At 37.8% G+C, this 24,724-nt stretch overlaps 1 protein-coding gene across 1 annotated transcript in view; it reads left to right on the forward strand.

Moving 5' to 3' along the window:
- Positions 1 to 24,724, forward strand: part of eys (eyes shut homolog) — a 206,291-nt gene that overhangs the window by 76,821 nt on the left and 104,746 nt on the right. The window contains exons 24-27 of the mRNA XM_074646369.1: positions 4,115 to 4,236; positions 5,037 to 5,296; positions 23,045 to 23,141; positions 23,637 to 23,744. Of these exons, the coding sequence (XP_074502470.1) occupies positions 4,115 to 4,236; positions 5,037 to 5,296; positions 23,045 to 23,141; positions 23,637 to 23,744 (587 nt within the window). The remainder of the gene's footprint in view (positions 1 to 4,114; positions 4,237 to 5,036; positions 5,297 to 23,044; positions 23,142 to 23,636; positions 23,745 to 24,724) is intronic.

Below are 24,724 nucleotides of genomic sequence, written 5' to 3' on the forward strand. Positions count from 1 at the left end.
ATGATCAAAAGGTTACTAAAGAATACTTGGTAAAAAAAACACACAGGAGCACAGTAGACATCACAGCTGCATGATTATGGCCAAGATGATAATCACAATTATTTTTGATTAATATTGATTATTTATCACAATTATTCATTGATTTTAGGGACACATTTATTGCACTTTCACATTTAAATAGTTAGAGCTAGTAAAAAAAACAGCTGCTCATAGAACATGATTTGCCCTCTTTCTGAAAAAAAAACACACTACATTAACAGCTTACATAGTTATATATATATATATATATATATATATATATATATATGTATATAAATAAAGAGAAGGTCAAAATCTGTTAAAATGTAGTTTTTAACTGTCTCATAGGATATTCAATACCTGTTTTTATATGTAAAGTTGTGGTTAAGTGTCAAAATGACAAAATATTTCTTTCTTAGGCATATATTTTATTGTAATTATACACTTTTAAATAGATCAATAACAGTAATTTCATGTATTTGACAGTGATATATTGACATAACAAACATATTTTGTGTAAAATTACAGAAAATCTTGCTTTTATCAATAAAGAATACTTCATTTTGACGTTAGATTTGTTAAAATTAGCATGCAAAAGCTGTTAAAAAAACTGATATTTGATGTTTTCCATTTATACAGATTTGTTGTTTGAACACGACAAATTTCAATAAACAGTTAAGTCTTGTAATTTGAACATGATTTTCCTGTCAGTTTGAAATACAGGGAACAAATGTATTGAGAAAAATTGTAAAAAAAATTTTTTGTGTAGTGGATTGAACTACAGTGGTAGGATATTTACAGGACAGGCCTGGTCGGTCTGCCTTCTGGCTGCAGGGCTCAGTTGATTTTGTGATAAATGAAAACAGTTTGTGAAATTTAGGCTGTAAATTGCATATCAAAGATCAAGTGATTTTCTAAACACTCATTATTCTCAGTACATTTTATTCCAAGCGTGCTTGTCCTGCTGTACTGATGTCTGTTTACACGCTCACACACTTCTGGGTTCAAGAGAACATTTTAAGTTTTTTGCAAGGCACAGCTGTACTTCTGTAGTTATTTGGGTGTTTTTTCAGCCAATAACATTGATCTGTTGCAGCTGCAAAAAGGCCTTGGGAGCTGCATGCTGCTTACAAACTGTGCAATGAGAACCATGGGGCCCTTTTTCCAACAGCTGCTTATTTGCTAACAGATTGCAGTAGTGAAGCAGATGGGTCATAGATAAAGTCTTATTTTTTCTTTTTTCTTTAGACAAAGACAGATAACTTCTGGTGTATAGTCCACACCTAATGTTAGAACTTAAAATACATTTGTGCTCTTGAAAATTAGCACATAATTTATGTAAGAAAGAGAAGATTATGTTTCGGTTGTGAGTCTATGGAGACCCAGAGGAGCCACATGGTGAGGAGAAAAATTGAGAGATTTGCTGTCACAAGTATTTCAGAACCTTTCATAAGTATTCATCATGTAAAAACAATTTTCTGTTCTTTTTTTTTGTCAAAAAGACAAAATCTCAAACACAAAGTAATTTCTACTATTTTGTAATTTCAACTTTTAAAATTTAATTTTGAGATTTTCAAAAGTTGTGGCAGTGAACTTCCTCCACAGCAACTACTCAATACAGGTCTATATTTCAAAATAATCCAAAGCCAACATGTTGTATTTTTACATTTCAGTGTGTTAAAATATTACTTTTGTTTCCTCTCCATCACTTATTTACCCTTTAACAACTGACCTGATCGTTGTTTGCATGATCCTGTTTAAATCAATCTAAATAAAATCTATAACAGCTAGAGCATTCATTCTTTTTGCAGCATAAAGATGAGGCTTCTGTCTTTAGTGTCATCACTTTGAACGCTCATGATGACATCATTACGTTGCGTGCGTTAAAAAACGGAGATGAAATGTGTGGTGGTGCCAGAGTATTGCGCCATAATGGCCGCGGGATATCGATATGTTTAAATCGATAAAATATAAATCGGAATAGCTAGAGAAAATGAATTTATTTGGCAGCAGAAAGCTAGGTCTTCTGTCTTTCGCGTCATCATGTTATACGCTCGTGATGACGCCATCATGTAACGAAACTATCAAAACGCCTTTGAACTTGATTTGCTCATAAAAATTAACATGTCTCAAAAACTAAGTTAAAATAACTTATAGAGTGTTACAAAATATTTTCTTTATGTTTCTACATTTCGAAATCTTTTGGATCAGTATGTTTGGTGTGTTTGAGTAACATTTTATGAAAAAACATGCCCAATTTTTGCAGTTTTGTTTTTATTTATGGCACAATTTCAATACTTGTATCAATTATTATAGTTTATTGACTGACATAACAGTTTAGATTAAGTTGTGCAGACTTGAAAACTCCAAAAAATGACATCACAATAAGCAAAAATACCAATGTAGGCACTGTCGGACCATTTCTATTGCAGAGTTCAAAGGGTTCAACAAAGTATACTGCCATGGGCCATTATGATATTGAAAACTAGTGTAACTTTACGCTTTTGTAGGTAAATTTCTAATATTCATAGGAAGCAATACCAGAAGCAACATTTTCTCATGTTGTCATCAAGACGCATTGGTTTCAAGAAAGTGCTACTGTAGCAATTTCAGGATAACTGAAGGACAAATGCTCATTTTCCCTCTCTACATTATGAAATAGTCAACAAGGGATTCTGTGACAAGGTTTCAAAACTGCACCGGCACAAAATCCTGGTTCAAATGTTCAGTGTAATTTTCTGGGATAAACTGAATAAAATCCAAAGACAAAAGGACACACTGCATAAGACGGGAATTGGGTGTGATATGAGGGGTATAATGAAATTTCAGCCAATATTTTTCTAGTCACACTGTTCTCTGTTTCACCATTATATTTATTTCTCTCCGCTCATTATTCAAATATAGGGCCAGTTTTTGGAAACCTCTCAGCATAGTCTTGTTTACTGTGCAGCCATTCCTCTCTCTGAACACCGTGTCCCACAGAGCTTTAGCTTATTTTGGAGAATTGCGGTCCCTGAAGGTGACTTAGCAGCAAAAATGAGATTATGTTCTATTGCCAGGGGTAAGGAATAGGAGTCTCCTGGAGGTATCTAATTTATCAAGAGATGACGGCATCCCCCCCCCTCCCACCCCCCCACAGCACCTCTACCACCACCAAAGGGCCCACAGTGTACAAATTATATCAGACAAAGTTTAACGGCTCCCCTCCAGTGTATGAAATACAGATTAGCATGCGTTCAACCAGCAGCACCCAGGACCTTCAGACAGGAGTTTGGCACCGAGGAATCCTGAAAAACCCTTGACCATATGACTGCCTTCATCCTGTATGCAAAGAGGAATGTAAATTAAACCGGTACCTCAGAAAGTAATAGACAACAAGCCATTCATCTCCCGCGCCATGATTAATTACCATAATGCAGATTGCGATGATGAAATAAAGGACAAGCATACTGCTCTGAATGGAGGGATAAAAAAGATTAGCAAGGGTAGGAGCTATATATATATATATATATAAATCTGTATCTTAGTGTACAGAAACAACATATTCATTGGTTATAAGACACTTCTTAATCAAACATATTTGCTTATATGAAAATTCCCTTCCACACAACATGTGAAATGGTCATATTGTATGCTTGATAAAGCCTTGTACCATGTTCCTTGAATGGCGTGGAAAAAACAGGCTTGCATATTACCCAGAGGGTGGGTGGTAGGAGGAATACATCTGCATGGCAGTGATGTGGAAATTTAAGACAAGCATGACACTTCCACAGTTTAAACACATTTCCACAGGAAAGATCTGTTTTTTTTGTACGTGGGAGGTTTTATTCTGCAATATTTGCAAGCATTTGTTTACTAAAATGTAACAGGTATAAATGAGTAAACAAATAAGCCATCCGACTGCTCCACAACAACTTAATTAACAGCTTCCATATGTATATACAGTCACTTTTTGTTATATTTAATGGTGTGCATTGCTGCTATTATAATTAATAGACTCTAGCTATCTGAATTACTACGCCAAGACAAGTACAGATGTAAGGTGTCACTATATTTCAATGGTAATCTAATAGTGTTTCCTTTTTTTTTTGTGCAGAGTTATGAGTGTGTGTGTCACTCTGGCTGGGAGGGGGAGTTCTGCCAACGAGAAATTGATGAATGTTTATCGCAGCCTTGCAAAAACAACGCCACCTGCACAGACCTTCTCAACAGCTACAAGTAGGTGTGCGAGCCGGCCCGAGGGCACTGTCCTCACGAGGTGCATCAGTCACTTAATAAATGCAGGAAAAAGGAGCCGTTCAGAGATAGCAATATGTCCTTCCAACCGGTAGCGGAGATAATGAATTGCAGATGGCAGGTAAAACAAATGAGTCAATCAATGGCTCGCAGCATGAAAAAGGTTTCAGGGGATCTGTGACTCATTGGAGGAAAAAGCCGGTGTATCTGCTCCAGCTAATGCCCTCCTCTCGCTGGGGAGACGTAAAACTGCTTCAGGTGGAAAAGCAGGGGGATGAAAAGGAATGCAAGGTGGAGTGGTTGTGCTCGGGTGCTCACTGCCACCAAGTGGAATATTCAACCCGCCTTAAGAGCAGATACTTCAGAAATCTCTGTTTCTCTGTCCCCATCTCTCTCTCCCTCGCTGTCTAGCATGCATACATTTCCATTTAATCCCCACTCAGTGCTCTAACCTCCTGTGTCCTACATTCAGCTGTCCAGAATTAAAAGCAGCTCCGACCAGTAGTTCAATTAACCTTTAAATTCCCTGCACTGTCTCACACAGAGATCCAGGAGTGCTGTGCCAGTACATGGACTGCACCGCTGTGTGCTTGCATGCTGAAAAATGTGGATCATTTGAATTGTTTATCAGCAGCACTCCCACAGTACCGCTGCTATTTACATTTTTTGCACGATTGTTCTAGAGAAAAACTACTAAATAAGTGTTTATTTATTCAGGATTTATTTTAATTTATGCCGAAATGACCTCTACAGCGCCATATCTCCTCTCTGGTGTATCCAAGGTGTTTGTGCTCGCCAGGCTGGACAGGTGCGGACTGTGCCGAGGACGTGGATGAGTGTGATTCTGGGCCCTGTCTAAATGGAGCTCGTTGTCAGGAGTCAGACGTACCTGGGGAGTTTTCCTGCACCTGTCCCCCCTTCTTCAGCGGCCCCTTGTGCAGCCAGCCTTATGATCCCTGCAACCCCCTTCACAATCCGTGCCTGCACAACTCCACCTGCCTGACACGCTCCAATGGAACAGCCTCCTGCAGATGCCCAGCTGGTGAGTGAGCACACCGCCACAGCCTCGTACTAATAGTGCTTTTTTTTTTAAAATGTTAGCCCACTTTTCGAGTGTAACTACACCATTGTGTTCAATAGGTTACTGTACGCAGACAATCTGCACAGCTTAAGCACTTTACAAAAATTACAAAAAATTACATTTACATCATAGATCAAAAGGTTCTAGCGAAGAAGATGAAATATATTCCCCTGCTTCTTTTGTGTCTCCTGTGTGAGGTTTTCTAAAAAGTTACTATATCAACGGAGACGATAATTGTTTTCTTGTGCATGAATCATATGTTTTATTCTGTATTCCTGACACCATTGAAGAAACAGCAGTGAAGGTTTTCCTACCGAGATGTTTTAATGTGATAAAATACATATTTTTTCCAACCATGATTGATTCATGTAAAAAAAAGAAGTAAGACTTTTATTTTGTGCTGGATTGAATAGTCCATGTAGCTTGAATCTGGGCCATAAAGAGAGTGGGAAGCATAATATTACAAAGCATAAAACCTGGCCTTGGGGTTGTATTAATTGTAATACATTTCCTGGATTTTCACACATTTTTCATTCTAATTTTTGCAAAAACAACAACAAAAAGGTCAACAAAGCCAGACAAGGGTGATGGTTGGCCCTTTTACTCCTTATGAGAACAACTTAGCTACTGCTTTATCTTGGTTTTATTTACCCCCTGATGATCAAAACTAGTTAAACCCAGTGGTGGATGGGTTGTCCATGGTGAATTACCTGCTAGTGTGCTACGCACAGTAACAGGACCGTGTCATGATTATTTATGGAACCTTGAAGTAGCCGTCCAACACTCAGATTAAAATCAGCATCCGCCTTTTGTTCAATTAAATTATTGTAATTTATTTTTTTTAAATCAACATAACACAAAGCCTACAGTAGGTTATTTTGGCTGCTTCCTATTAGCTTAATGTGTACTTATCAGCACTTAATACATGTGGCATGTCATTGCAATCAATTCCTGATTAAATAGTTCTTTCTCTTTTGCATAAAGCTGCCACTCACTTCCCTTTCTTTCACTTGTTAACTGTCCAAACAAGTCATCGGGGTAAACCCATTAGCTGCAATCACCATGGCAAAAGATAAAAAGCCTTTTAACCGTGCCTCTTACCATTAACATGTTTTGGTCACAGTTAACGCGTTAATTAATTTAACGCCACTAATTTCTTCAACACATTAATGCCGTCAAACTTTCGGAGGTTGTAGCAGGCTCAGCTTCAAGCTAGATACTGGCATCATATGAAACTAATAAATCTAAGTAATCCGTTGGTACCAATCATGTCATAGTAGCTTGTCAAGAAGGAGGCTAAATAACGCTCCAAACCTATGCTAAATTTTGGCAAGGAAAAGCTGTCATGGCCATTTTCAAAGGAGTCCCTTGACCTCTGACCACAAGATATGTGAATGAAAATGGGTTCTATGGGTACCCACGAGTCTCCCCTTTACAGACATGCCCACTTTATGATAATCACATGCAGTTTTGGGCAAGCCATAGTCAAGTCAGCACACTGACACACTGACAGCTGTTGGCTGTTGGGCTTGAGTTTGCCATGTTATGATTTGAGCATATTTCTGTATGCTAAATGCAGTACCTGTGAGAGTTTCTGGACATTATTTGTCATTGATTTGTTTTGTTAATTGATTTCTAGTAATAAATATATACATACGTTTGCATAAAACAAGCATAATTTGTTCACTTCAATGTTGATAAGAGTAAATATTTGACAAATCTCCTTGAAAAATGTTGCGATTAATCACAATTAACTATTTTAATCGATTAGTTTTAGTTCTGAAATTTGTACATTAACATCCTTGCTCTTCTAGGGTATCCGTACATACAAACCATGTTCATAAAGGGGCAAACAGAGCACATTTCACTGGTCCTCTAATGCAGTGTTTATACCTACAGTATGTGCCAGAGGCCAGTTAATGAACCTCATGCATACATGCTGATTAGAAGATGTAGGTTCATCCCTCGGGGGAATTCCAGCTGTGGTCAGCAATGCATGTCTATGTCAATGGATTCAAATGAATCAATAGAAACAACTCACCACTCTTGAAGCAAAATGCATTTCTCCACTGTTTATTCATATGCTCAGTAGGCGCATAAATTGACACATTTTACCAAATGCATGGATAAATATACGCTTTAGCTGGTGTTTTGGGTTGTCCACAGTAACTGGACCCCTGCTGAGTATTGATACTAAAAAGGAATCACATTAATACTAATGTTAAGAGCTTTGAAACTAAACTGCTACCCTAATTTAGATTTTTAAAGTAATCAGGTTACTCTATACATGTAATATTGGTTGTACTCTCGCTCCTTCACACGCCCACGCACACATTCAGAAATGGCTCAGGCAGTCACATCCAGTGAGACTTGAGTTCACACACACACATCTGAAATTCAACACATGAATATCTATTTCATGTTTAATTCACAAGCTCTGTCAGTTTTATATAAAAAAGAAAAAGAAAAATATTAGTAATGGAGCAAGGAAAATGACCGCTTACTTTGTAGAAATGACCTGTTATGAAGCTTAACAGTGAGTCCCCTGATGGCTTAGTAATTATGAATGATATGGTGTTTTAACATTCAAACGTTATCAGTGTGCAGGTGAAGATGCTATAGGGTTGTGCTGTACCTAATGGCTCTATCAGCGCCGAGATGAAAAGATGTTGCCAGATATAAATAGAGCGACCGGGTTCGTTTCAGAAGGCTTCCTTGGAGAGGAATAGGAAATTAGGTGCTGGCTGCATACATTACACCAGGAGCTTTGCGTGGGCTTGGTCGTCTTCACTTCACACGAGGATTGTGACTCACTACTCTCCATTATTATTCACCATAAATCCTGCCTACATAGCTACTACTCAACAAACGCCGAGCTGTTATACGATCCGTGGCTTGATCCCAGTGCAACAATTTTCACAGACTTGTTATTTACCATTCAGTGTAGGTTATTTGTCAAGGAAATTGTGTAGGCCTTACATTATTCCCTGGACTAATTAAATTGGAATCTGTCTGCCTATGTCTGGCAGATTTACTGCTATAAACAAATCTCATCCCACACACTCGAGGTGGACACCGCACAGTAAACATCGTCGTGGTTAACTTGTGATAAAATCCTCACCAATTAGCCATTTTGTGCACAGCTTTTAGTTGTGCTTATTTGCATGGTGTGTGGTATAGAAGTGCAGGGTAAACTGAATTAAGGAGATGAGGTTTGATGTGTTAATATGACATGAAATGGCACACATCTCAGTCAAAGACCTTGGTTGCATAATTGGCACAAAATACAATATGGCAGCAGTGTGTACTTAAAACAAGCTCATGTGCACAACTACACTGCATTAAAATGCAAAACCGCTCGTTTGCCTTTAGATGCTGTCTCAAATGAAAACATTATGGTGTACGGCCCAAATGGCACGCGTTCCTACTGCAGCTTCGTTGAACCACATGGTTCACACTCAATTACAGACAGTGTGTGCTTTTACTATATATATGGGCCCAGTTGGAAACCATGGCAGATGCAACACGGTAAAACACGCCTCAGTGTAGACATGAAGGCGTGGGCTGTTAACGAGGCCGTATTATGGAATACATCAGTTGTCTAGACACGGGGCTGTATTTTGTAGCTAGCGGTGTTGCCGTTTCACCAATGTTGACATGATGACATTGGATCATTTAAACAATTTAGATATTTATATTAGGGCTAAAATATTTAATCGCAGTTAATCGCATGATTGTCTGTAGTTAATTAACAAATTAATAACACATTTTAAGTGTTAATACTCTTATCAGCATGGGAGTGGACAAATGTGCTTTCTTTATGCAAACGTATGTATATATTTATTATTGGAAATCAATTAACAACACAAATCAATGACAAATATTGTCCAGAAACCCTCACAGGTACTGCATTTAGCATAAAAAATATGCTCATATCATAAAATGGCAAACTGCAGCCCAACAGGCAACAACAGCTGTCAGTTTGCTGACTCGTGGGTACCCATAGAACCCATTTTCATTCATATATCTTGAGGTCAGAGGTCAAGGGACCCCTTTGAAAATGGCCATGCCAGTTTTTCTTGGCCCAAATTTAGTATAACTTTGGAGCGTTATTTAACCTCCTTCGCCGTATCTTCACGCTAGCTTGAAACCGAGCCCGCTACAACCTAAAAATCTCAATTTAATAACAGAAACAGAAACAGAAAATGTTCTGTGATTATTGTAATAGACATAATACAGCCAGGGACACCTTCAGCAAAGTTCTTCAAATTTGGCACAAATGTGCACTTGGACTCAAGGATGAATTGATTTGACTTGACCACCAAGGTCACTATGACCTCACAAAACATGTTTTTGGCCATAACTCAAGTATTCATGTGCTAATTATGACAATTTCACAAAAATGTCTGACAGGATGAAATGATAAAGTGATATGCTGGCGGAGGCATACAACTGCAAGACAGTAATTCTACTGTAGTTGGTCTTGTGTTTGGATTCTGGCTACAGGCTTTTTAGCTAGTTGTTAACTGAAGAGGGACATCTAATGTGAAGATACCCAGGAGACAACAGTGATACTCTGACTGTGGATGGTCACTGTCAAACTTTCGTAATAGCCGGTCTTCTGACAGTATCTGAGTGCACTTGACAGGGGTCTGTCATTAAAGATAAGCACTTTCACTGTGGGTTTAATGATCATTTTTCTCTAACCTGCTGCACTGACTGTTCTGAAGCAAAGTGTGCGGCCATAGTTTTCCCAAGACACTTCACTAGACTATATCAGTCTCGGAAAAAAGGTGATGTGGCAACTTTAGTGTTCGTCAGTTCAACAGGAACTAAAAGGCAGCCATTAGGAGGTGCCTACTGGGAGTAGCATTAAAGGGATTTGTAAAACACAGTGGAAAAGTGTTTTGTCTACAAAGGTATACTGCGAGAACCTGGAGGCCAGAATAAAACCAGAGCCAGCTGAAAGAATTGTCTTAAAAGAAAATATAAGGGGAAGCAGTTATCCTCTCTTGATTGTAGAGGGCTCCTGTAGGAAGTTTTTGTTCTTCCTCGCAGTGCCTCTCCGCTGAGGCTCTGGCCAGGAGGCCTAAGTCATCTTGCCTGACCAGCACAGATGTTCCACTTTCCTCTTAATGAGGAACCTCAGCAGGGAGTGCCAAACCTGATAGAAGAGCAACCTGAAAATGGGCGAGTTAGGGTAGAGGTCAGGGTGAGGGTTTCTGGCCGACAAACACAACAAATGAAACAAACACGCATAGCATCACTCACCTCAGATTACGGTACAAGGCACAGTTACTGCAGAGTCCTGTACACAATCTATAGAGGGCTCCGGTGTCCTTGCTCAGTTTGCTGAACAGAGAACAGTTTGCACATGTAAACTGCAACGGTTGAAATCTGATCTACAATCTTTCATGTCCTCCAAGCCCGTCTTTCAGTCTGTCTAGGATGCATCCACTTAGGCAAAACAAAATTACATTGTAGGCTTTTTCTTTAAATTTAATTCAGAACGTTCAAGCTTCTTGGCAGGTAAAATAGTAAATATTATGGACGAAGACTTTCATGTTTAAGCCACAAATAATTGGTGTTAAAATATGTTACACACCATTAGTTCACAGTACTGCAAATCAAGGAGCTTTTATGGAGCGATTATATCTGTTATAGTCAACATCGCTGCCTCACAATGTGTTTGAAGGACACAAACAATCCATGACACAACTACTTCAACTAGTACTAGATATGGAAACACCAAGGTCAGTCCAAGAAATTCATAATGCAATGCTACAATAGTGCAACTTTAGGCATTCATTTTGTTGCTAGGGCTGTCAAAGTTAATGCAATAATAAAGGAAATTTGTTTTAACGCCACTAATTTCTTTAACGCATTAACACAACTTGCGATTTTTAGGTTTTAGCGGGCTCAGTTTTAAAGCTAGAGAGAAGATATCATATGAAAACTAGAAAACCTAAGGAATGCATTGGTAACAATCGTGTCATAATAGCTTGTCACCAAGGAGCCTAGTACGCTAAATGTTGGCGAGGAAAAACTGGGTAACCACGGGTCTCCCCTTTACAGACATGCCCACTTTATGATAATCACATGCAGTTTTTGGGCAAGTCATAGTCAATTCAGCACACTGACACACTGACAGCTGTTGTTGCCTGTTGGGCTTCAGTTTGTCATGTTGTGATTTGAGCATATTTTTATGCTAAATGCAGTACCTGTGAGGGTTTCTGGACAATATTTGCATTTGTTTTGTGTTGTTGATTGATTTCCAATAATAAATATCGACATACATTTGCATAAAGCAAGCATATTTGCCCACTCCCATGTTGATAAGAGTATTAAATACTTGACAAATCTCCCTTTAAGGTACATTTTGAACAGATAAGAAATGTGTGATTAATTTGCGATTAATAGCAATTAACTATGGACAATCATGCGATTAATTGTGATTGATTGACAGCCCTAATTTTTGCAAATAAAATGCCATATTGTGATTTGTACTGCTCTGATCTCAGAGATGGTAAGTAATTAAATTGAGACATGCATAAAAGTAATCTCAAAACATGTATTAATACCTTTCAATGAGATTGCAATGATTCAGGGTTTAGCTTTGCAAGATTTAAAATTGGTAATTGATCATTTATTATAATTAATAACAATTTAAGGATTTGCAGAAAAGAAATAACAAACCGATGAATGTCTCATTCCTAAATCTTTTTTATTCAAAGATTTTATTGAAATTGAAAAGAGGACTGAAAGTAATGTTTCACATTTTTGCATTTACACAATGGAAAGAACACTGAATAATTGTAGCACTTAATGTTTTAGATTTATAAAAGACTTCACGATATGTTACATTATTTCCATCTGTATTCGAGTGCCCTACCTTTTCATTGGGTTTCAGGTGACAAGTTGGCATATTTCAGTGTTAAAAGTGAGCTATTTGACATGGGGACAATGGGCTTGCCTCTGGAGGAGTGAAATATGATTCTTGCTGTATAGCGAGTGAATTAATTTCAGAAGCATTGTGTGGTCCCTTTACATGCAAAAAACATTCTGTCTCCATGGCTCAGAATATCCCCAGAGGTGTTCCTGGCCAGATGGAGAACAAACCCCTTTATTTGCATGGCATGCTACACTAGCCTTCACCTTCCACAAGATTGAGATTGTGTCCTACCAAACAGTTGGTTAATGAGCTACTGTGAAGCTGTGCCAACATGAGAGCTGACACATACCTAATATGATATTGAAAAAGATGTGTTGAGAATATTTGTTGCCAAAGATGTGTTGAAAAAGTCTGTCCTCGCTGCGTTCATTTTAAGTGATTATTCTTTTTTTATAGAGGATGTAGACAATATGACTTATAGTAGAAGTGTTTCAATTTGTAAACCAGCTGCCCTGGCAGATGTATGTGAATATCACTGGCATTTTTTTCTTGTCTCAGTATAGTGATATATAATATAATGTACTTTAACTTTTAGACCTATACTTCTCACTCCAAGTCAAATTAACTTACTGTGTCTGTTGTGTTTTACAGTGTGCTTTTCTTTAGACTAACAGGATTAGGTTCATCATCTGTGCTTTCTAAACATATATATTTATTTCATATAAGCCACATTTACTGTCTTGCTTGGTATTAGTTCATAATATGCTCAATAACAATAATAATTTAAGGAGGAAAGTGCCACGCTGAGGTTGAAAATGTCTTTTATAGGAGCATCATGGCTGAGATAGCAGTAGCATGTATATGTATATATGTATATGTACATTTTTATTTTTATTTTTTTAATTGTCTAAAAAACCCTTAAAATCAAGAAAGCCTCGCAACCCCTGTGAAGCCAGTGGGGTCTATATATATATATATATACAATTAGCCTATATCTCAGCATTTCTCAGCATTTCATAGATTTTTGTGAAGAAAACTTAATTAAATTGTTGTTTTAAAATGTTGGATAATAATATAATATAATACGAAATATCCATACAATTTGTCAGTTAACTCAATAATAAAAAAGGGGTCCCTTAAGGGAAAAATGTAGGGAACCTCTAATGTATAATATAGAGAATACATATGTAACTATATAACTATAATACAAAAAATGTGTTGTATTTTGCCTCATTGATATTAGGGCTCTGTATTGGGAATGATCTGGCGATACGATACGTATCATGATACAGAGTTTACGATTCAATATATTGTGATATATTCGATACTGTAAGCAAGGCGATATATTGTGATTTATAAATCTAATTTCAGGAAGACTGTCATAGCATAAAAAACACACCACCATATGCATAAAATCTGATTAAAAAAAGATTATTTTTTATGTAATCAGAACAGTTGGATCTGCATTTGCATGTATCACAGTCTGTGTAACATCCAACATCACAGCACTACACTGAGAGGGTGCATCTCTTTGCAAATGAAATAAGTATTGACTGAGTTAATCTTTGCAAGTAAACTATTATTTAAATATCAATAGTGTTTTTGAGAATCGATACAGTATCACAAAACATGATATCGCGATACTCGATATTTTCAATATTTTCTTACACCCCTAATTGATGAAAACTGTACTGTGACAGCAAGCCTCCACTATAGCCATTTCTCCACATACATTAGTACAATTACTGAGATCACAGATATTCCAAAAAAAAATCCATCTCACAGGATTATAGTCCATGAGAGAGAGGCGGTCAATGAGCTGTGTTCAAGCTAAATTCATATCATATAAATCACAGCTCCATTTAGAGAACTCGTATCTAGTCTAATAGTGTGGAAGTGAAGGCACACAGAGAGGCAGCAACAAAATATTAAAATGTAGCAGGTGTTCGGTCTCAGTATGAGGGCGCGCCCCTTCAGTGAGCAAAGGTCTCAGCACACTAGTGATATTCCATTGCTGAGGGCAAAAGGTGTTTTTTTTCTTCCATTTTAGCTTTGAGACCTCTGTTTCCAGCCCGAACAACAGCTGCATCAAAAAAAGGGGAGAAAAAAGGCATCAAAGAGCACATCGTGGTATCAGCAGTTTTCCCTTCATAAAAATTCTCAGTCATTAGTAGCTTCCAACATATTGGTGTTTAATCCCTGAATGCTTCACAGCAGGTAAAAATACCCAAATGATATCTATATAAACCTGTGGAGACTGGCCACAGTGCTCACAGAATATACTCATTTTATGCAGCACAGCCAAGGGCACGGATTTAGTTTCAGATGTTGGGGGACACAATGAAGCCAGAGAGTCTACTCTATATGAATGCAGAGTTTCAGGTATAGACATCTGCCTTGGCAATGTCAGTATTTTTAGGAATATGTCACATATACATATTGTTTAATAAAACACATATTGTTAATTGTATATCAAAGTATATGTAAAAGATTTTTTTTGGTTTGTTTTATTTATTTATTTTTTTGTTTGTTTTGCCATCAGTTATTGGTTTGCAAAAGCTGCCAGAATACGTAGAGCCCCAGCAAGCTTCACTAGTCAGATGGCTGAAGGCACCCAGTGTGTAGGCTGAGAGGCAAAACTCACAGCAGTGAGCTTCATGAGTGCTTTGGTGACTATTTTTTGCTGTGAGCGCAGGGCAACAGCCAAATGCCACCGAGATGAGTGCATCTGGATTTGTATCAAGTCAGAGTGCTCTTTCATTTAGACTGTGACAGCTGGACAGTAGAGGACACTGTTAAGAGAGGATGTAGTGATGTTCTCAAATTGTAACTAAAAAACCTGGAAAGGCAGATTTATATCCCACACATTTCCTAGTGAAAACTATGCCCTTAAGAATAGCCATATCCATCATCTTTACCAATGATATATGAAGTTACAGTCTGTTTCTTTTTTTAAATGTTAAATTACAGTTAAATTGTCACCTGTCGAAGGCAAGCCCACTGTTTGTCCACATTTTAGCCGTGGTTTGTTCCGCCAGCTGCTAAAAAAAGCCATCTTAGACTTTCTGTGTCCTATGACAGACAAGGTGCTAACCTTCATATGGACCAGCACAACAAAGCACCAAGAAGAAAGCTGCATAGAGATGCAGACAGAGGGTGTTGATTCCCAGTGTGATCCGCAGTACTAACAACCTTTTCACATCACCATTAGTGCCATTTGGTTCAAAGATGTTTTTTTTTAAGGAGAGACATCCCAGGCAAAAACCTTTCATGCACTGGTCAATTTTCAGATTTTGGGCCATGTCTTCTTTCAGCCTAGTGGGAAAAAAACATCCAAAATACACATTTAGGTGTTTATTTACTATTTACGTAGCACTTACATCCACCAAACTTTACAATTTCCTTCTTATCTATATTCTGCAGAGTTTATACAGAGGGGTTTGTTCATATATCATTCATAGCCTGATTTATAGAACATTTTATTCCTAAAAACATGGTGAAAATAGATTTTTGTTGACAGTGTTTTCTGATTTATGAAGTGATAAAAAGAGATATCCAAAATTCCCTCTGTGACTCTAATATGTAAACATAATGAAACAATAATTTATAACCTGGCTTTATCCAATGTTCAGATATCTGTTCTGGAAATGTATGAAAATTAGACAGATGGATAGATAGATGGATGGATGGATGGATGTACATATAGATGTACTATTAATCACAAATTGGGAAATTCTTGTGTTACATTAGCAGGTTATCTAGACAAGGCACAGGAACAGTAAATATATAATAAATATACATATCAACACTAGAGATAATTTCTATACTATACCTAATATATAGAATATATTAGAATACACTATAAATATACCAGACTACTACAACTAGCTATAAGAAAATATGAAATTCGCACATATTTGATAAGATAATGCCTTGTTTACATATTTAAACATACATTTTCAGAAAACTTGTAAAAATAAAATATAATTGTCTTAATGAAAGTAATCAACTGGGGAAGTTTCATGGTGATAGCTATTAATTATTTGTTTTACCCTATTCATCTGGGTTTTCTCACCTTAATATTGTAGCTTTAAAGTGCACTGCATAGTCAGATTTTTATTATTCTTTTTAATAATTTATTTTTTTTGCGTTGTGGAGCACAGTTTGTGATTGAAGAGCTACGGATGATAAAATAGAGGCACACAATTGGAGCCAACTCATGTATTTCCATTGTTTTAGGTCAATTAAAGGAGGTAGCTGTCTTTAGTGCAGACCTCCGAGACAACACATCTGCGCTCAGGCTGCTCCACATTGACTCTTTTCACTCCTTCTACCTTAAACATTCAGCAGATTTCTGATTTTATGGTATGTGTGCTTTAACAAGTAGACAACAGTGGATGATCACAACGTCGAGGGTATATGCTGTGAGTGTTGTTTAAGCCAGCGTCTAGCTGTGGTTAAGTACGTGCACACCACTGTGAGAAAGAGAGGTAGTGGCTACATTTCCACATAATGTATAAAAATAGGCCTGGCTCTGCAACAGCAGAGTAAATAAACTCAGTGTTTAATCATTTTATGCCTTCATTAGCAGTACGGAGGAGGTGGTCCAGGTGTGTAGCAGTGGGGTAAATTGGCTGCAGTGGCTGGTGTTTACATGCAAAGAGCTTTCTATTCTTAACCCACTTATTGTAACCCAGTTTTTGGTCAGTGCATATGAAGGCCTCACAAGCATGCTGCACCCTGTGATTATGAGAAACACAGCTATGATGACTAATTTGATCCAGTTTATATTTGTTTTTAATTGCCTACATTTAGTTGTTATTGTTTGTTGCACAATGATGATGTGTCTGACTGTGCCAGATGTGTCTTTTTTTTTACAGACAAAAAATCCTGACTGCTATATATCATCTTTTCATCCAATAGAATCTCACACAAAACTTTTGTTGCCCTTAGTGTTGCTGCATTTTGGATACACAGCGCGTAAATTATGGAACAGGAATTCAAAAACAAACCAAGATGTACAGTACAGCGACACTCCATCGAATTCCTCTCTGTGCAGCGATGGATCATTTGTTTTTGCTTTCTGTGCGAATGCAGACTGCCACAGTGTCGGCACATTTTTCATGTCAACAAAAAAATCATGGTAAGCACACACAGTGCTTTAATGCTAGTCTTAAGAGTATCATTAATTCCCTTTGTATCAGAAGGAAGTTCTTGCTCAGACAGAGAGAGAGAGCATACTGCTTTTGCTGACAAAGCTGCCAAACAAGGGCATTCTACATACACAATATTAACTCGTGTTGACATTTGGCATGTGTGCAGCAAAAGATGAACACTCATGACTTGTTTAAAATAGGTGTTCAACCTCTCAGGAACTTTGTTGTGCTCTATGGAGTACTGTCTATAGAGTACGGTTTAGACCTGCTCTAAATGAAAAGCATCTCGAGATAACTTCTGTTATGATTTGACGGTAAATAAAAATAGATTGAATTGAATTGAATTGCTCACTGAATTTCATGGCTTTGATAGTGGTGCATTGCATGGAAAAATTTGCACAATTTCAGCTGTTATCATGCACAGCCATAACCCATAATATTTGCAGTGCTAGTTGCCTTATTTCATCATCTGTAAACCATCATCAGCCTAAACGCTTTATTATTAGATTCTGTCTCCCATCTCATATTTCATCTCCACCTTATCATATCATCCTCAGGAAAAAAACATGTACTGTATATGCATAGTCTGAGCTATGCATGAGGTGTTTCTCACGTTGTGTCTTTTAATCGCAAATTAATCGCATATTTTTTTATCTGTTCAAAATGTATCTTAAAGGGAGATTTGTCAAGTATGTAATACTCTTAACATGGGAGTGGGCAAATATGCTGCTTTATGCAAATGTATGTATATAATTATTGGAAATCAATTAACAACACAAAACAATGACAAATATTGTCCAGAAACCCTCACAGGTACTGCATTTAGCATGCAAGATATGCTCAAATCATAACATGGCAAACAGCTTTCAGTGTGTCAGTGTGCTGACTTGACTGTGACTTGCCCAAACTGTGATTATCATAACGTTCATTCACATGTCTTGAGGTCAGAGGTAAAGGGACCCCTTTTCCTTTCCTTTGATATGGTTGGTACTGTATGGATTCCTTAGGTTTTCTAGTTTCATATAATGCAGTATCTTCACTCTGAAAGATCAATATCACAAGTTGCGCTAATGCGTTAAAGAAATTAGCGGCCTTAAAACGAATTTGTTAACTTTGACATTCCTAGTTTTTATATATACTAGTCCATGAGCCTGACCCCCAAAATGTGTCCATCGTGTTAATTTGGAGGGATCATGTCTCATAGGGATTTTTTCTAAAGGTCTATGTCCCTGGTGTTGGAAAATGCATGATAACATTGCAGAAATGGTAGCTTTCTTTGTGCCATCACTCCTTTTTTCATCCATCCATCATTACAATTTTTCCATTTCTTTCTTCTTAGATCCAGTATAAAAAAGGGTAACCCATACAGAATATGAGGTCATATATCATTGTAAAGTTTGGAGACCATAGACTATAATCTATCTACTAGCTGTGATTTAACATTAGGCTGATTGACCAAATAGATGCATAACAGTTTAATATAAAAATGTCAAACTTGGAGGATCAGAACTCAACTCAGACAGAGAATTTGAAATGATGATGTACTTTGGTTTCAGCATGAAAGTCATACACAGATTAAGCGATCAGTGACGTCTGAGATTTGATGCACTGTCTGACAGCACACTGATGACACTACAGACAAAGACCATAATCTATATTGCACAAGCTGAGGGTAACATCAGTTTAAATGAACCCCCATCTGAGAAATTGTTACATCAGACTGACAGCAACTTTGATAAGAAGACTATAGGCACAAATGTAGCAGTCCAGACAAAACTCGCACTGTTAAAATGAAGACATCACTCATATTTCAATTGAAACGTCCATCAAAGTTAGTTCGCTATCCACTGGGGATTAACCCACAATTTCTGCTCCTCGGAGACATTCGCTGGCATGAGCGGTGATCACATACTGTAGCTCCAGCCAGATGATGGAATGACTACGTATGCACGCACGCCTTGGGTATCCCTCGTCGTACTCTGTCAAAGAGAAGCCTCCAGTCACTGCTCAGTGGCAGAAGATGCATTACATTGCGGTGACATTCGAAATAGTCCCCGTGGTGCTCCACCATTGCTATGACTGACAGACCAGCTTGGGAAACCTGTGCTGTCCCATAATTCACCAGATGCTCTGTCCTCTCTGTGGTCTCATGGATTCCCTCTCATTCTCACGTCCCAAGGTACACAGAGCTGCGTCAGTGTCGCTGTCATGCTTTTTTTTCATTAGCGTCACTCCAGGTGTATTGGACATTTTTCTTTCTGCGTTTTCAACATAATCATACCTAATGTTGTTTATTCAGCGGATTCAAAACGCACAGTGAGAGTTGCTTGGGGAGCACCATCCAGTTGTTAAGTCATTTTTTATTCAACACTTAATAATCAATAGTACTGACCTTCATCTGGGTGAATAGCAAACCACAAATAATGGCTTGCAATTCCTGTATCTATCTGCACTCAGAAATGTATGATCTGTATAATTCCCTGCCATCTGTTGTTTACAGTAGAGTTTGAAAGCACTTTCCATTGCAGAACATTATATGGTGTTACCTCCTGAAGTATAATATCATTACATACAATACAGGAGAAAAAAATAATAGTAATCAGTAGGTAAGTATAACGCGTTAATGCAAATTAGTTTTAATGCCACTAATGTCTTTAACACATTAACACAATCAATCTTTAGGAGGTTGTAGCGGGCTCAGTTTTAAAGCTAGAGAGAAGATTCTAGCATCATATGAAACTGGAAAACGAAGGAATCCATCGTACCAACCATGTCATACTAGCTTGCAGCAAAGGAGACAAAATAACACTCCAAACTTAAACTAAATTTTGGCGAAGAAAAACTGTAATGGCCATTTTCAAAGGGGTCCCTTGACCTCTGACCTCAATGAAAATGGGTTCTATGGGTACCCACAAGTCTCCCAACAGACATGACATAAAGTCATAGTCAAGTCAGCACACTGACACACTGACAGCTGTTGTTGTCATTGTTTTGTGTTATTAATTTATTTCCAATAATAAATATACACATATTTGCATAAAGCAATCATATTTACCCACTCCCATGTTGATAAGAGTATTAAATACTTGACAAATCTCTCTTTAAGGTACATTTTGAACAGATACAAATGTGTGATTCATTTTAAATTAATTGTGATTAACTATGGACAATCACGCAATTAATCGTGATTAAATATTTTAATCAATTGACAGCCCTAGTTTTTATACATTAATACTGGTGTCATGATCCTGGGTTTTTGTTGTTTCCTGTTTTACTTTGAAAATCACTCACCTCTTGTGTCTTGTCTGGTTTTGCTTCCTGCTTTTTTGTTTCCTGCCTTAGTGATTGTCTGCCGTGCCCTGATTTGTTCCACCTGTGTCTAATCACTCTGCACTGTATTTAGTCCATGTGCTTCCCTCATTCAGTGTCAGGTAGTCTGCTTTGTTACCACTGTTCATCCTGCCATCCTGCCTGTGTTCCTTGTGTCTTTCGGTTCGTACTCAGTTTAGTTTTTTTTTCTCAGTTTAGTTTTTGGTGTATTTCCTTTGTACTTAGTTTAATCTCCGCCTGCACCCTCTGTTTTTGGTTTTCCTGTCAGCTTTTTTTTTTACACCAGCTTTTGACCTATCAGCCTGGTCTCTTGCATTTGGGTCCACCATTGAACTGAAACCTTAACAACTAGTACATCCAGTTTTCTTTAAAATATATAATGTAAAACATTTTTTCAATGTTTAACCACCTTTCTAGGATTCACATTTTCAGATCCGCTACATTAAACATGAGGTTGTCTCCAGCTGAGAGAAACCCATTATATATCATATATCATATATATATATATATATATACTCTTAACTTGAAGCAGCAAGAGTAACATGTGGAGACAAGGAATCAATAAAAGCACTAACATATCATAAGATAGTTTTGTTAACTCTTTGTGCTTGTATCACCTTTAATTATGTGTAGCAGATGGTGCTCTGCAGTCATAACATCGTAGTCTTTGGAGGTCTGAGCTCAGAGTTTTAAAAGAAAATAGTAGAATTGTAGAGGAAATGATATCTCTGTATCATTGCTCATATCACGGCAAATGCAATGACAGTCGCAGAAAGCTGAAAATCAATGGTTTGGGAGCAAATGATGGCCATAAAGAATCAATAAGCTTGGCTTGATTGCTTATCCTTGGTGTTCTGAACGTTTAGGTCTGAATGTCATATTGTTGACTTTGAACTTGACTTTAATTTTTTAGATCTGAATTGAACTCATTGAATTTGAGCAGTTTGAACATAATTTTGAATATTGCCTAAATAAATAATACAAATAAATAAATTTCCTATTTGTGAAACCAATAAATGTATATGGGATTGTTTTAAAAAATGCATAACTTTGAATTTTAAAAGTAGGAATTCAGACCATTATTTAAGCTGGATAGTTTCCAGTCTAAAATGTTTCAGTGTTGTCAATTCGGTGGTATTTTAAATTTCAAAATATTCAATAATGATTATATTTCATAATTAGGTTAACAGTTAATTATAAAATTGTTTTTATGGCCTATTTGCATCCTTACAGTGGTGCAGCAGAGTTTTTTATTTATTTATTTTTTATTTTATTTTATTTCATAAAACTAAGTCATTTAGTTTGATTTGTACATCATATGGACCAAACCTAGACCAAGCACCAGAGGAATACCCATATACTGTATATAACAAGTGGATGTAGTCATCTTGGCGTCACCCATTAGTAAGACATTATTTTTCAATAAGACATTTTTAGGCGACCAAAAAAGTTATAATTAACTTTCATGAACTGAAAACACACTGTGAAAGGTGTTAAGGTTCTAAGACGAAAACACAGACAACAACCAGACCGGACAACGCTGTGGTAGCGACCGGTCAATCACAACGTATAACCACGCCCTAAAACATCACCTGCTTTATCTTCTATTTGACTCTAAATGGGACCATAGTTTACTAAATGAACATCATGCTGTATTGAAGAAAATCATAAACTCATGTTTACAATGTTTACTGAGGTAATAAATCAAGTGAGAAGTAGGGTCGTTTTCTCATAGATTTCTATACAATCAGACTTCTTTTTGCAACCAGAGGAGTCGCCCCCTGCTGGCTATTAGAAATAATGCAAGTTTAAGGCACTTCCGCATTGGCTTCACTTTTCAGGCCCTGAGGTTGCTCACTGGGAATACCTCCGACAGGCAGAACATTACAGGCTCCCAGGCTGCCTTCAAAAGTACAACAAAACATCCATGCTGATCTGCTTAGCCATCCTGCCCCTCAACCCCCTAATGAACAAGGGCAAAAGAGCTCTTGGGTTTAGCCTCCCCCTCTTACCCCAACTTAACAAGATGTCCCCCCACTCGCTTGCTTTCTCTCACACACACCGACACGTTTGCACGGTGGCGCACACAGCCACACACCTCCCAAACCACTAACCCTCAGACCAATCTGTCTGTGGCACTAAAGTATTATTAGACTTACACACTCTCAAAGGGGAAACAGTGAGTGCTGAGAGCTGGAAGATGAGATATGCTACAGGGGCTACTAGTTCCATTAAAATGGCATTCACTGGGGTCTTTGTTATCATCGGCCCTGACGTTTTTCAGGATGTAGTGGGGCTTGCTGATCCATGACCATCTCATCTATCTTTCAGGATTTGAAGGAAGTTGGTGTGAAATTGACACCAATGAGTGTAGCTCAAATCCATGCCAGAACCAGGGCGACTGTGTGGACCGGGTCAACAGCTACAGGTAAAGAGTGTTATCCATAACCAGCTTTTCATTCCTTAGGAGGCCAGAAAAATGTCAGGCTTTGTAGTGATAGACTTTAAACATTAGTAAATCCAGAGTATCAGGACCAGCAACCTTCATTCCTTTTACAGGTTTCAGGACATTATGCTGTAATTCTGTTACACTAAGCTAATAGATTTGCTCTGTGCCCTTTTTTAAAATGTATTTTAATGGGTTTTGTAATGTATCATTTCAGGTTGAAATGAGGTCAAATTGTTAACAAAAAAAAATCAGTTTTTAATTGCTCTTTTTCTGCAGCCCTTATATTTAAACAGTAGAAATCCATGCTTATGTCACTGTGCTGTATGTGCAGTCAGTCTAAATATGATGTGTAATTAATATCATTAAATATCTATAGATTTTTTTCCACTTTGTTCATGTGCCAGAAGGAAGCAGATACATCTTCTATTTTCCATCTGAGACAAGATATCAATATTAATGATTTCTCCTATCCAGCTGTGATTGTAAGATGGGATTTTCTGGCCTTCACTGTGAGGAAGACATCAATGAGTGCACCTCCACCCCGTGCCACAACTCTGCCGTTTGCCAAGACCTTGTGAACAAGTAAGTATGACTCCTCCTTTGCTTCGACTTTGCTGTTTTAGCCGCTTTTTAAAAAGTTGCACATATCTGTAAAGGCCAGGCAGCATTAATTTCCTGCGAATAAAAAACAAAACGGGTTCTCCAAAGAAAACACGTGAGGTTCCCTGTCAAAGTGTTCCGGTTTATATAACAAGCCGGTCTTCATCCTTGACACACATAAGCTGCTATTCTAAAGACAGAGAGCGAATTCAGCAGGAACACATCATGTATCTAGATTGGGCTTTACTCCACTGGTGCTTCTCTCTCTGCTGTGCTTAATGGGAGCCCCGGGGCTTCCAGGCTTAGTCGGACAGATGGGTAGCGAAGTCCCAGGGCCAATTTGAGTCCTAAATGGTTTGTCTCCAGTTTGTCTCCCGTCATGATTTCGCTCCCATGTGACCCGGCCCTGCTCAGAGCGCTCCCCTGATTGCACAGTCCAGGGAGTTCACATCAGGTGTGTTTTAACCTCGCTGCCCACCACAAACACTGCACACTGCACGCGCCGCTATCTCCATCCCCCCCTGACCCAACAAGCCGAACAGGTCCATCTGCACTGAGGTTGATGAATCCGACTCTGCAGTTTACTCACTGAGCCTTTGCTATCTTTTTCTGTTACGTTGGATACTTTGACTCTGTAAAAGTCACATCATTTTCTCTCATCTATGTACGTACAGTAGAGGCAAACACATACAGGCAGCGGAGTAGCAGAGCGCAGAGATGTCTCAGATCAGTCCGGCCTTTATAGTTGACACAATTAGGCAGGCACATTTCTACTCTAGAGTAATAAAAACCATTTAGCATATTACAGAAATGTGATGTAACTGGTTTCACTGATAAAATAATGATGTCTAACTAATCAAAAGATGTAGTTTAGATTTTAGCACAGAGGTGTCTAATTACATGTTTTCTTATTATCTCGCTTACAAACAGGATAAGCATCTCCTCTGAGGTGTGTGGTCGGG

Source organism: Sebastes fasciatus, chromosome 9 (assembly GCF_043250625.1).
Source record: "Sebastes fasciatus isolate fSebFas1 chromosome 9, fSebFas1.pri, whole genome shotgun sequence".
Classification (NCBI taxonomy): Eukaryota; Metazoa; Chordata; class Actinopteri; order Perciformes; family Sebastidae; genus Sebastes; species Sebastes fasciatus.